Source organism: Nannospalax galili, unplaced genomic scaffold, assembly GCF_000622305.1.
Source record: "Nannospalax galili isolate Female #2095 unplaced genomic scaffold, S.galili_v1.0 scaffold768, whole genome shotgun sequence".
Lineage (NCBI taxonomy): Eukaryota > Metazoa > Chordata > Mammalia > Rodentia > Spalacidae > Nannospalax > Nannospalax galili.
This window is the reverse complement of record NW_008360317.1, coordinates 1,790,518-1,804,485: the sequence shown is the minus strand read 5'-3', so window position 1 is coordinate 1,804,485 and position 13,968 is coordinate 1,790,518. Positions and strand designations below refer to the sequence as shown.

General features: G+C 41.7%; 1 protein-coding gene across 2 annotated transcripts in view; it reads right to left on the bottom strand.

The window, feature by feature from the left end:
* Positions 1 to 13,968, bottom strand: part of Stard13 (StAR related lipid transfer domain containing 13) — a 384,230-nt gene that overhangs the window by 234,134 nt on the left and 136,128 nt on the right. The window contains exon 1 of one of the 2 annotated variants that reach the window (XM_029559654.1): positions 7,987 to 8,366. The exons of the other annotated variant lie outside the window; for it this stretch is intronic. Within the exon in view, the coding sequence (XP_029415514.1) occupies positions 7,987 to 8,110 (124 nt within the window). The 5' untranslated portion in view covers positions 8,111 to 8,366. Of the gene's footprint in view, positions 1 to 7,986; positions 8,367 to 13,968 lie in introns of those variants that run through there. 2 annotated transcript variants of the gene reach the window in all.

The window sequence follows — 13,968 nt, the reverse complement described above, 5'->3', positions numbered from 1 at the left end:
ATCACTGTTAGTGAATGTGTTAATTTTTATGGTGTCATATAATTGTTCTTATTCATTTAATATCATGCAGAAAGGGGAAAGGAATGTTCGAAAATACCAGCCCAGAGCCATAATATTCTGAGTTTTTATATTGGATAAAAATGTTACTAAGGAAATATTTGGCCTGAGAATGTAAGATAATTCGACACAGCAAATTTGAATATACAATATTGTGTAGTTGTGACATTCTGTACTCCCCTTTTACAATTTCTGGACGTTTACTCCATATCTAGTAAAAAGTATGAGGTAAGTGATTTGAGCAGCATAATAAAATTTACGTGTTTTCCTAAGATACAGCCATAGTATGGGAGATAGTACCCAGTAGGACTGTCCCAATGTGCATTGACAGGGATGTTACGTCACGGTTCAATAAATATTTATTGACTAACTACAAAAATGTTTGTCCTTCAATTTGACTGAATAAAAGCTCAAGAATATTGGAATACTTTCAGACCATTTTATTTTCATTTGCAATGTCACTAAACTTGTGAAAGGGTAGACTAGAAATATACTATTGGCTAATCCCCCAAAACCACAAGGTCGCCAGGCTAATTCTTTTGATAATCTGCTGTGTTCTACAAAAAATTGAAGGAGCACAAAGGAGAAGTTGATACTAATTTTATTAGGCATGTGCTCCATGGCCAAATGATTATTGGTAATTCACAAGCATATATAAACAAAATAGCATATCAAATGATCTTAAGGAATTTCAGCCAACTAGCTATGCTCAAGTTTCTTCAAGCAATCACCAACTATTAACATGATCTTTCTCTGTCCCAGAGCAAACTGTTACCTTGAAAGGCTAGCCACAGCATTCACTGCAGGCAGGCTAGGCCAAATTTAAGTTATCTCCTAACAAGCCCCAAACCTTAAGATGTTGGCTACCTGTTTTCCACTGAGAAATTTCATCTCAGTCATTGTTTCTGTGGTTAAAACATAACTGATAATGTCAGTGACTGGATAAAATATTAGGAAAATCAATACACGGAACCTTTCCTACTAACCTTTGTCTGATTAGACTATTCATGGGTATCATGGCCTAGAGAAGTCACCTGTCCAACATAAAGCTCTTACTCTGCTATAGTTGGCCTAACAAATTATAGGAACCAGAGAGGTGTCTGTGGTAAGACCGCTTTTTATTTAATTAATTTTATTTTTCTTTTTATGAGTATAGGGTTGGCAACCTTGAGAATTTATTCCTCTTAATATTTTTAAATGTTATTTAAATTATTATTTTTATTAAATAATTTAATTTTAAATTAAAAGATATTTTGTCATTGAGGAATAAATAAATAATTTATTTATTTATTTATTTATTTGAAACAGGGTCTCACTATGTATCTTTGGCTGGCCTGCAACTCAGTATAACAGACCAGGCTGTTCTCAAACTCACAGAGATCCACTTGCCTCTGCTTGGATTAAAGGTGTGCACTGCCATGTCCAGCTTTTTTATTATTTTTAATTCAACAGCTCTAGTATTAAATGAGTAATTCTGTCATGAAAGAGTACTCAATATAATACTTTTGCTGAAAGAATGAAGAATTTTGGGCAATGTTGCTACTTTTAAATTTTCCTAGGAATTTATTGCACATGTATATTTTTGTTCAGTTGTTGTGTTCTAAATAAAGAATGCCATAGAACGTGTTCTTTGGACCTTTCTCCTCTGGCTCTTCTTAAGTAGCTTCATCCAGTTCCAAGGCTTTATAGCAGTTACATGTTGATAACTCCTAAACTTATTTCTCTGGCTCCAGTTTTCCTTTCAAAGCTGTATTTGTGCATCCAGTTCTTTGACTTTTGCATGCCTACCAGGCATTCTAAAGTGATTAAACAGAGAACTCTTCGTTCTTTCTCTCTCTGTGCAAATCTGCCAGTTGTCCCATCTCAGCCATGGCTCTACTGCTCATTCAATCTAGGAATACCTTTCCCTGGTCCCTAACAACAACTGGTCAGCAGCAGTGTCTCCACTTGTAAGATGCTCCAAATTTGTCCCTTTCTACCATCCATTTCCACAGCAATTACTCTAGTTCACACCACTCTTTGTGTCTCTTTAACTACTGCTGGTAGTCACTTAATCAGGCCTTGCCCCTCCTTTTCAATGTCTTTTTGAGAATCAAATCCAAACTTCTTTCCCTGGTGTCAAAGCCAAACCAGTGATTTGAATCTGCCCATTACCTCCCTCTGACTCACTTCTACCATCTTTTTATTGCTCTCCAGGCACCACTGACTTTATTTTATTATTTTTTTTAACCTTGGTTCTATCCCTATAAAAGGATAAGCTCTCTCTCACCTCACTTAAGCAAAACTTTGTTTTTGTTTTTGATCTTTTAAGACAGGGTCTCCCTGTAGCCCCAGTTGGCCTGGAGCTCACTGTGTAGACCAGGCTGGCCTTGAACTCACAGAGATCCACCTACCTGCCTCTGCCTCGTAAGTGCTGGGATTAAAGGCTTGCACCACCAAGCCTGGCACTTGTCTGTTTGTTTGTTTGTTTGTTTTTGAGACAGGGTCTCACTATGTAGCTCTGGCTGGCTAACTGGGAACACACTATATAGACCAGGCTGACCTCCAGCTCGCAGAAATCTACCTGCCTCTGCCTCCTGTGTAGTGGAAACAAAACATGCACTACCACACCTGGCTAAATTTGAGTATCTTATTGAAAATATTTGGGACTGGCAGCGTTTTGGTTTTCAGATCTTTTCAGATTTTGGAATATTTACATATACACAATGAGATATCTTAGGGATAGGAACCAGGTCTAAACATGACATTAATTCATGCTTCATGCATATCCTATGCCTATAGGCTAAAGAGAATTTTATATAATATGTTTATCAGCTGCCCTGGTACTCACTATGTAGACTGTAGACCAGACTGGCCTCAAACTCAAGGATTTGCCTGCTTCTGCCTCCCAAGTCCACAGAAGTGACCAAAGAAAAAGGTGTGCACCACCACACCTGGCTTAATAAAGGGGTTTGTTGTTTTTTGTTTTTGTTTTTTTAAATGAGGTAGTTCAGCGATAAGGTGCTTGCCTAACATGAAAAGCCCTGCATTGCATCCCCAGCATCCCATAAAAAATAGTTATCTGTATTATAAATTGAATAGAAAGGTACACACATGCTTGAATCTGCATTCTGGTGAATAGTGGTGTTGGTGATGGCCCACCCAGAAACTGGTTTAACTTCAAAAACTATGCAAACTAGAGACAGAGGGAGCAGCAGGGTGCAGCTGCCAGTGGGACAGGCCTGGCACAGTGACTGAGGATGGCTGAGGGTGACCCTGGGTGTGGCAGATGAGGGTGACAGAGAGGCAGCTCAGATCAGTATCTCTCCCTCTCCCCCATGAGATCCTGGACTCAGAGCTGTTTGAGCTAATGCATCAGAATGGAGACTACACCCACTTCTACTTCTGTTACCGCTGGTTCCTGCTGGATTTTAAGAGAGGTAAGAAGTGTATATACCACGGCTAAAAGGGCTCCTATGTCTTTCATCCCTTAGGGTACTGAGTAAACTGTGCTGTGTACCTGAATTTTGACTACAGGGCATCACTAGGTAGGTGTGGAATGTTCCACTTGTGGTATCCTGTCAACATTAAAGAATGTTCAGAGTTTGAAGCATTTCAGATTTTGAGTTTGGGAGTAGGCGCGTTCATTTTTGATCACCTTGTGTTAGACCCAACATTCTGTAAATTATCATGTGGTACTTCATGTAAATTTGCAGTTTTTATCCCCAACTGCATACTGGAACATAACTGCAGAGTTGTCAAGAGCACCGGCACACAGGCTTTATCTGAAAGCTTCCACATAATTCTATGGTAGTGAAGGTTGAGAACTCTGCATAAACAATAAGCTCTTTTCTGATTTTATTGTCATTTATGTGACTTCAACTTTTTTCATTACTGTTAATATAAAACACATCACAATGTGGCACTAGCAGTAGGAGGAACAGGAAAACCCTGACAGAGTAGCACAGCCTATGCTTCATACTAAAGTGACAGTAAAAAAAGCTATGAGAGACATGAAAAGGATCAGCTAGTGCCATACTGTGTTTGTTGGAAACATTTCATTTAGAGTTTAATAAGGAACGTTTTTATGGCCCACGTTTTATTCTCCATCCTGCTTTGCATTGAAGTCCCAATCTGTGTTTACATCACATTATAGAATGCTACCCTTGAATCTGAGAACCAATAAACCTGTTTTAACATGACAAAACCCACTGAAATTTGATGGAATTAATGTTTCTAACAAAACTGAAACTTTTCAGTGTTTTAAGTTAGTATATTCTTGGCAGCAATATAACTTCCTGTGGCTCAGAGAAATGATTTAAAATGAGATTATTAAAAAAGATCAAAGACTTGGACATCAGTTAACTTACAAGTTACCTAAATGTTGTTATATGAGTATAAGGGAGTAAAACATACACTTAACTTTCCGGGTAAAATGGAGTAGAGTTTTCAAATGAAGGAGCAGGAAGTCTTAGAAAACTCTTTTGGATTTTTCTCAGATATTAACACCTGACACTTGAAAAGTAGCTCACACTGCTCAGGAATGCCAGAAGGTAATGGTAGGTTTCTGCCTAAAGAATTCAATGACGCTGGAAGCATTTAGAACTGTCACCACCAGCTGCTGCTGGAGAACTGGGAAAGTCTGTCACTCACCTACCTGGAAAAAAACCTGCAGCTCATTAGAGTTGACAATAGCACCCTCTTCTTCAACCCTTGCTCTGGTAATGGGGTGATCTACCTATGGCCCCCAATAAGCCATATGATTTGTTTCAAACCTCTGTAAACTCATACACTAACCATCTCAATGAGATAACTTGGGGACAAGCTCTTTAAGATACATAGTGTTATCCTCGTCTGTCTAGGAGTAGAGAAAGAGTAGTTTTCTAGGTTCTTTTTGTTACAGAAAGTCTTAGAGGGTTCACGTATTTTCTCAAAGTGTAGGAGATAAACAGGTTTTCTAACAGTTGATGAACTGAATTTGAGTTCTGCTTTGAACTAGCCAACTTTGTCACTTTGGAAAAAAACAATTACTACAACTACTGCGATAATGACTAATGAGATGACAGGTCAGAGAAACTCTTGCTGGTTCCACGAGGATTTGAATATTGGGAAAACAAGAAGCACATATTGGCAAAGATGCCAGTATCTAGTGGGAGTTCTTTCAGGAGCTATCACAGAATTGGAAGGCCAATAAGAGCTCCCAATATCACTTCCTCTTTGACAATCGCTCCCTGGTATCAGTCTCATCCTCTCTGGTGTATATTACTTATGGCATTATTATCTGCATTAAGAAACATGTTCTAATTATGTATGATCCCACAGCACAGAAATCCACAGACTTCGACATGCTTAAACTTCATTGTATTTCTTTTTGTTCTTCTGTGGAGTTAACTAGATGTCCTTTCATGAAGAGAAGATTGAGTTAGAATATAGATTTCCTTCCTTGGGATACAAAAAAGCAAAAGATAGATTCAAATACCTTCAGGATACTCTGGATAACAAACACAGTCCATTATAAAGCACTTTGAGCACTGTTCTATTAAGTAAGAAAAGTTTAGGGAAGTTAAAGTCAGCATAAAACTTTGATACAAAAAAAGGGAAACACAATAAAAGCAAAAACAAACAAACATATAGACAGCAATCTCATATTGCCCTCACCAGAGCAGATGTTCTCTGGGGCCATATTTATCTAGACGGTTATTCTGATATAATGAACTGGATCATATAAAGAAGACTTTTATAAATGAGGAACACTATCACCTAGAATTGATGCCAACATTAATAACTTAAGTATTTTGGTGTCTTGTGGCCAAAGTTCCATATTTTAGCTACTTTAGCAAGAAAACTCAAGAAAATCAATTTGCATCTGAAAGCTCCTTCATGGAGTTGGCTTGGTTCTGTGGCAAGCAGCCCAGCTCTTGGAGCAGCAGAAGCTGAAGTCTGCCTTAAGAGGATTGTTTGGTCCCAGTTGAATAACCTGCTGGCATCCACTGTTAGCAGAGTGGTGAGCAGATTATGGGTAAGCAGATATTAATATTCTGATTAAACATTTTAAAACCTCATATCGCTATTTAAAAAAATAATTGCACTGCTCTGAGTGAACTCTAATACTTAACATTCTGAAGTTACGTTTAGCCTTGATTTTATATCATCACAGTCTTAAAAATCTCTACCTACAGTTTTTATTTCCCAGAACCAAAGCTTTTGTCCCTACCACCTTAACTGCAATGTCTAAGATGCATGTGAACGTATGACTTTTCTGGACAGTCTTTACATTTTAGGTCTTTACATCAGCACACTTCGTTTCTTCCAAAATCTCTTTTTGAAAAAAGGGCTGCAGTCATCTTTGGTCTCAGCTATAAAAACCCAGTGCAGCTTTGGCAGCCCTCCTGGAGAGCCTTCTTGTTTCCTGAGGATCCACTGACTTAACAAACTTAACAAACTTAATGACACTAGGAAAGAGACATTTGCAGTAAGCATTCTGAAGTTATGGAACTATAATAGTTTGCTGCTCCCCCAAAATTTCTCTAACAGCATCCATCACAAAGATTATACAATTTATCATGATAACAAGGGGGAGGTTATTAATTGTCATTAATTGAAGTCCACAATGTACCTACAGGTCTTAAAAATCAACAGTCGAAACTACTCGGTGACCACAATTTATTTCTGGGTCCAGACTGAAAAGTCTGTTTATTTTTTGGGTGCTTACTAAATGGAGTCACTGTCCTGGAGAGAAAATATGAGTAAACATTTTAATGTTTCCTACATTGAGTGTTGGAATCATCTATGATGCCTCTGACTTAGCTTGATGAGGACAGTCTACTCAAGGTGGTCTAGGCTGGGACCAGGCTAATCTAGAATGCTGTCAGACTGGTGGGGAGATGTTACTGTACGGTTCTGAGAGCAGAACATTAGCAAATAACTTGTTCTACAGGTTAAATAGGAAGGGAGGAGGAGCCCAAAGAGGGTCAAATCTATTTCACCTGTGGCATCCTTTACTTTTGCCCTGGCTTCATACCTTACTCTCTAGAATTCTCTTCTACTCCAGTGGATCCCTACTGCTGGAGAAGACAGGATTCAAAGACAACTCATGATTACTTCAGAAATCCCTGCAATTACACTTCCCCCTAATTCTTGAAGCATCTTCCTGCAAATCAGGATGGGCCTTAACCCTCCATGTGCCTTGGCACATTCCTGTATTGGGAATGTGTAATGAAGTGACTGCAGGGACCTAAGGTCCCGAGTAGCACTCTGAGGAAGCAGGACCACTCACGGTGCCTATACAAGGAGAAGATGGTTCCTCAGAGGTGACACAGAACTGAGACACCACAACACATGAGCTGGGGGTGGTTTGAAGGAGGGGACCTGGCCTCCCTACCTAAGCAAGGCTTCCTAAGCACCCCTTGACGCAGAACAATCACAGCCGCTCTTCCTTTGATCCAGGGGCAATGGATTCCTAAAGTCAAGTTCTTCTTTTGCATTTCCAGTATGAGCACATCTGATCCTCAGCGGCACAAGGTTGTGGGCGGCTGAGCTGTTCACCTGTCTCCCTCCAAGTTCTCTCCCTCCACCCCAAACTTCTAGTCTCCCTGGGCTGTATACTATGCATGCTCTTTCCTGGTATTGCTTTCCCTTCTCAGGCGCCCTATGGGCTAACCACGTGGAAAAGGCGAAGTTTGGAGAGCGCGGTCCTCTAATGGCCATTGGAGTACTTGTTCACCCGCGCCGGATGGGGTGGCGGCGGAATAGGGTCAGCTCAGGTGAAGCGGCCACCGGCCCCCTGGAGAAGGACCCTGCAGGTATCGACCCGCGCTCGCCCTCCGCGTGCGCCCGTCCGCGCGGAGCCGGAGCAGAGACCGGTTGTCAGCGCCGGAGGGTGCAGGGAGGGTCTGCCCGCCCCGCCTGGCCTGGGGCCCGAACCTGCGCCCCAGCCCCGCGCACACTGACCTGCCAGCCGCCTCTCCCGGACGTTCCTCCACAGCAGATCCCAGGCTCTGTTGGTGGAGTCCCGCAACTGTTCGCTGATCGACCTCCGGAGCGGCGCATACGGAGCTCTCCGTGTGCTGGTCATTTTAGATCCGTCCGCATAACGACCCGAAGACTCGCCGCTGTCACTCCCGCGTGGCCCGCCACTCACAGTCCCCGGGAGCCGCGAGGCCAGGCGCCGCCCCGCCGCTGGGGGCCCGGGACCCGCAGCGGGCGCGACATGGGTGGGTCGAACTCCGGGAGGCCCCGCGCGCGGGGCAGGATGCACGCGGGACGGGATGTCGGGCCCCCGGGCGCCCCGCGAGGCCAGCTCGGCGCTCCGCCTGCTCCTCCGTCCCCGCTTTCCCTCGCTCCCTCCCTCCCTTCCTTGGCCCTCCCTCCCGGGACAGCCGAGCGCCGGCTCCTTCCCGGAGCGCAGCGCGCCTTCCTCCTCCCTGCCCCCTCGCCGGACCTGACCGCCTGGCCCCAGGCCCGCACTCCTGAGCATTTTTCACCCAAAGGCCAGGAGCTGTGCCATATTCCTTTCATTCCCTGACACTTTCCATCGCTCAGTCTCTGAAACCGCCACCAAAACAACTCCAACAAGTAATTTAAATATGCTGCAGTTAGCGCCACAATAACTCTTCAGAGTTCTCCTGCATTCAAACCACTTGAAGTCAGCTAAACTGCCTTTCTAGGGTTCTGCAGGGTGATTCTGCATGATGTCAATGCGTGCTGGTTTCATCAAAATGAAATAATTATGCGAGTGCAATCTACAATGAAATTGAGGTGGACCGAGGAGTCAAAATAATGCGATGAAGTAGGTATATTAAGGAGGGAAAATATAAAAAGGGAAAACCCTCAGGTATCTTAGCGAAAGCATAAAGCACATTCATCATTAGAAATTAACTTTGATTCCTGAGTGGATGTGAGAGCAAATGTACTGGATTTTACAGAAATACATCCTGGTCTTTAATAAGCCATTAGTTCTTCAGGTCTCCATGAGGTGATGTCCGCATTGTTTTCCTAGACTTCAACGCCTCCCCTTGCCCCCCACTCCAGGCAAAGGTAATCAAGGTGGGATTACTTATCTGTAATCCCAACACTCAGGAGGCCGATGCAGGAGATTTGCTTGGAGAGTAAGGCCAGCCTGGGCTACATAGTGAGTTCCAAGCCAACCTGGGCTACGAAGTGAGATGTCTCAAAACAAGACAATAACAACAAAAAACAAAGGCAAGGGCACTATTACCACAGGGTGTCTTGAAATTTGCAAGGTTTTATTTGTAAAATATTTTGATGATGTCTGAGAAATTATGATAATAACTGATATAATTCAATGCATGATTAGTGCCTTACACTTAAACTATGTGTAATAGAAATATTTCAAAAGAGAATTTATGATTCTGTTTGTTTGTTTTTGAGATGGGGTCTTACACTGTAGCCCAGGTTGGTCTGGAACTCTTACTGCATAGTCCATGCTGGCCTTTTGAATTCTCAGCAATCCTGTCTCAGCCTCCCATGTGCTAGGATTACAGTTTGAGTCACCGCACCTTGCCAGAGAATTTCTGGATTCTTGTAACTGTAAAATTGTTTATCTCATTTCTTCTTAAATATCTTTCCACCTGACTGATAAACTGTTTTATTTTCATTTCAGATGTCCCATGTGAAGTTTGGAAATTTCAGAAAACTGTTCAATCCTTCCTCTATAATATAAATTACTACTGACTTAGAGCAGAAACTAAGAACTATCCAAGGGTCTTCTGGTGACATCTATACTTTTATTAAGCATTTCCTATCAGTTTATACTGTTGGTGAGACATGGGGAGAGGGACCGTTGTAAAAATGGTCTTTATTATTTTGTTATCCTAAGTGACAAAAGTTTCTGTTAGGGAAGCATATTTCAGAGTGAGCTGGAAAGTAATGATGAGCAGTTTTGTACCATCTTGGTAAAACTTTGAAGTTGTCAGTGTTAAGTAATAAGGCATGGATTAGAAGTGGATTTGAAATTATGGCAGCCAGTTACAGAACAATCCAGACACCCTCTGGACCCATGCCAAATGCTCTTTCGATGACATCCTCTGTTTTATATGCTTGTAGTAGTAGCATGCTCTGCTACTTTGTGTTCTCTTAAAGTGGCTGCTATGTGCAGCATAACAACAACGGGAAGAACAACTGCATTCCCAGAGAAGCTGTGCATTTGACTTTTAAAAGACATCTCCAGTTGAACCAGGGGCAGTAGCTGCAGCATTATATACACAGAATAGAACCGTGCAAGTAACCTTCAAGCTAGTTCGGTCATCAACTAGTTTCAAAACGTCTGGACCCCCATCCCTTTCTATCCTAATAAATATTGTATAGTCAGATGCCCTGACTTTGGAGTTTTTCTTAAATGACTAATTTGAAGATAGATTCTGGCATTGCAAATCTGTTTGGTTCTGGCTGTTGAATGGCCATGAATGGAGGGCTGTCCAAGAGAAGCCAGATGAAAGACTGATCTGCTCAGAACAGGTGCTGCCCGAGCAGCTGGTGCCACACAGCGTGGCACAGCTCTCAGCAAGCCCAGCTGCTGGTCCTGCTAGAGGAAATCTTACAGCTGTGCAGATGGAGCTTCCACACATGTAAAGATTTCCAGCTCAGGTGAAAGCTCAGAGTGACTTACAGTTTTATACAGCTCCTTCATTCATCATTAGCTCTGTTTCAAAACTGACTAGTGTAGAGGCCCTCCTCTCCCCTGGGGCCTCCACCTGTAGCAAATCAGTGAAAATAAAATACCACCTACTTCGAAGATCAGAAATCCCCATTCCTACCTACCATCTTGTTTTCTTCCTTCTTTCTCATGACAGAAGTGGCACTGCTCTTTCTGCCCTGATCTAGTCCCCAACCCGTGCTCGGCTCTCCAGGCCTTCTTGTGCCTACAGGACGTTTGCTGCTTCTGTTATTTCTTCCATGCTTCCCTCTAGTGAGGTTCAACCCTCAATTTCCTTTTTTAATCCAAACCCAAACCCAACAACAGCACCTAAAATAAAGCACACTGCCTCTACCTTGTTTCTCTTGGAGCACCATTAAGTCTTCTCTTATCAGCACTGTACATTTGCCCCTTACTAACTCACTAAAGCGGTTCTTGTTAACATCTAGAATCATACTCAACTGCTGGGTAAATCTAATATTTATTTCTGGGACCCATGGGCTATTGGACAATACTGACCATTCCCTTCTTCCTGACATGATTTTGTCATGTCATGCTGCGATAGGCTCTTCCTTCTCATATCAGGCCCCTTATGCCTATTCTCAAGGTCCAAGCTGGTTCAGAAAGAAAGTGTATGTGTTCAAGACGTGACTGGGGGCAGAGTCCCATTGATTCATGTTTCTGCCCTTCAAAAGTAACTTTCTCAAAGATGGTTTTGTAGACAAAATGACATGTCACTTGGCACATAAAAAGCAGTCAGAGCTGCCAACCATAATACTATTACTATTACATCACTGTCCTAGCCCAAATCTTTCCTGAGTCCCTCTCATGCAACTATCCTGACACCAACTAGAAATGACTACTTTAGTTTCTCCTATAGCAACAGGTTAATCTTCTTTGTAGTTCTTTCCACTTCTAGACACTTGTTTGTTTGTTATCCGGATTCAGGGGAGATATGAGCTCTATGAGAGCGAGGTCTGGTTTGTCTTATTCACTTGTGTGTCCTCAGTACTCAGAACAGCTCCTGATAGTCTTGCTGAGTTAGCACTCGTAAAGTAAATGGATGATTATGCTCTAGGGTCATATGCTGTTTACCTTCTTAATGGAAACTCCAAAACTTTCCTTCTAGATCTCATCTTTTATCCATACTTTCTGTGCTAACCAACTAATGCTGCCCAGTGTCCAAGAGGAATCTAGAAGTCACACCACTCTCCTCAACAGGTCCTTATTTTCTTCTTTAGTCTTCCCCTGACTCGCCATCCCCATAGTAAGTGGCCTAGTTCAGGTTTCTCTCCTCAGAATTTCAGCATAATGAGATTCACATTATGGGAGTACTGCTGTCACTCCGCTCTATGTTCTTATGAAGTAGCTCTGATTGGGTGCCTTACTCCAATCGCTTTCTCCACTCATCCTTCAAGATGCAACTGGCTGCCTGGTTATTCCTCCACTGCATTCTATCAGTGCTTTAGAGACGGCCTTGAGTACAGCACTTATTATGAACCACTGTGTATGAGTCTGTTTCCTCTTAGCACCCCCACCAGACCCAAGTCCCCTGGATGGAGCTGGGCCTAGTATTTCTATTTCAGAATCCTTTGACTCCTTTTCCATGAGCAGGTTGCAGTAGGGATTGTTCACAACAAAACTAAGATCTAGTCTTTAGTGTTGCGCTAAATGTTAATGATGCCTATGATGTTACTTCATCATTGATTATCATTCTTATTGATTATTTAGTTTTTTTAACTGTAGACTACTATAAATACAAACATTAAAAACCATCTTCAATATCACCAAGAAGGGAGATGGGGACATAAAAATATTTTTTCAGTTTTTGTATCAAAAATGTATGATTGTCATATACCAAATTTTACATTATTATACTTGGCATTAGATAGTAATCATTTTCCAAATTCATAAATTGTCTTTTAAAATATAATTTTAAATGAATATTTAAAATTTTGTTATATAAAACATCACAATCTTTAAGCTTTCATGATTTTGGATATTGCCCCTCAAACTTCTGAAGTTACAAGTAATCCTGTATGAAAAACTCTGGCAAGCATAACACAGTATCTTTTTTCTTTTTGATAACACTGCTACATAATTAAGTTCTATTGCTACTGTGCCCCAGGCCAGAAGCAATAAACACAACTTTACACCATGCACTGATAATCCAAATAGTGATGATCTGCAGTTCCATGAACTTGCCACTTCCCACACTGGACTCTGATTCTCTGCCACTCACCAGGACTGAAGTGGGAAAGCACATTGCACTGTGTCAGCCATTTTATTGATGGGACCTTTACTCAAGAATAAAGATCAGTGTCTACCTGCAGCAGGGCAAGAACCCTTTACCAAAAGTCCCACCATCTTTTACGTGGTTTCCATCTCTGTGAGGAGCTGTTTCCTGTGCAGGGGCATTTCCATTTGTGGCAGGATAGAAACTATTTTATGTTCTTCTTTTCCTGAAAGAAATGAGATACAGCAATTTTCCGTAGTGCGTTTAATCTCATATTACTTATTTATGGAGAAGTTGAGTCTTCATGCTGGGTCCTGGAGTGTGTCTGCCCTGCTCGGTGGGTGTGTCACAGTGCCCTGTTGCCTCTCTCTGAATCTTCCAGTCTTCTCATTATAATGGTTTTGGTTGCTTTGATGGTTTTGTCCGCCATTTTAAAAAGCCTCACTTTCTTGGAAAGTCTTAGCTGTAAGCTCTGCATTGTTGATCAATAAGTTTGGCAATCTTCAGTATATTTCTGATATGTGCTAGGAAATGCTTTGAATCTTCAGATTTAATCCTGTATCATAATGCACATGCTTCTGGATTTATAATGGTGTTGTGTCCTGATAAACCCATAGGTTGAAAACATTATAAACAAAAAAGGCATTGAATCCACCTACTCTACTGAACACCCTAGCTTAGTAACACAGTACACTATAAAGTGCTAGTTGTTTCCACTGGTGACTATAGTACTGACTAGGAGTTGTGGTCACCACTGTGGCCCAGCATCACAAGGAAGAGGATCTGATCATGTATCTATGACCCCAGAGAAAGACTCAAATTCAAAATCCAATTCAGTTTCTATTGAACAGGTATGGCTTTTGTACCATGGTAGAGTTGAAAAATTTTAAGTTAGGGATCATCTGTATTTCAATTTCACTGACTTTGCAAATGAATTAAGCTCCACATTCTTTTTCTCTTCCCTTTGCACCCGGGATGGGCTCCTCTCTGGTATCAAGTTGTGGGTTTAAAACCATACTGGGACCTACAGTGAGAGACAGAG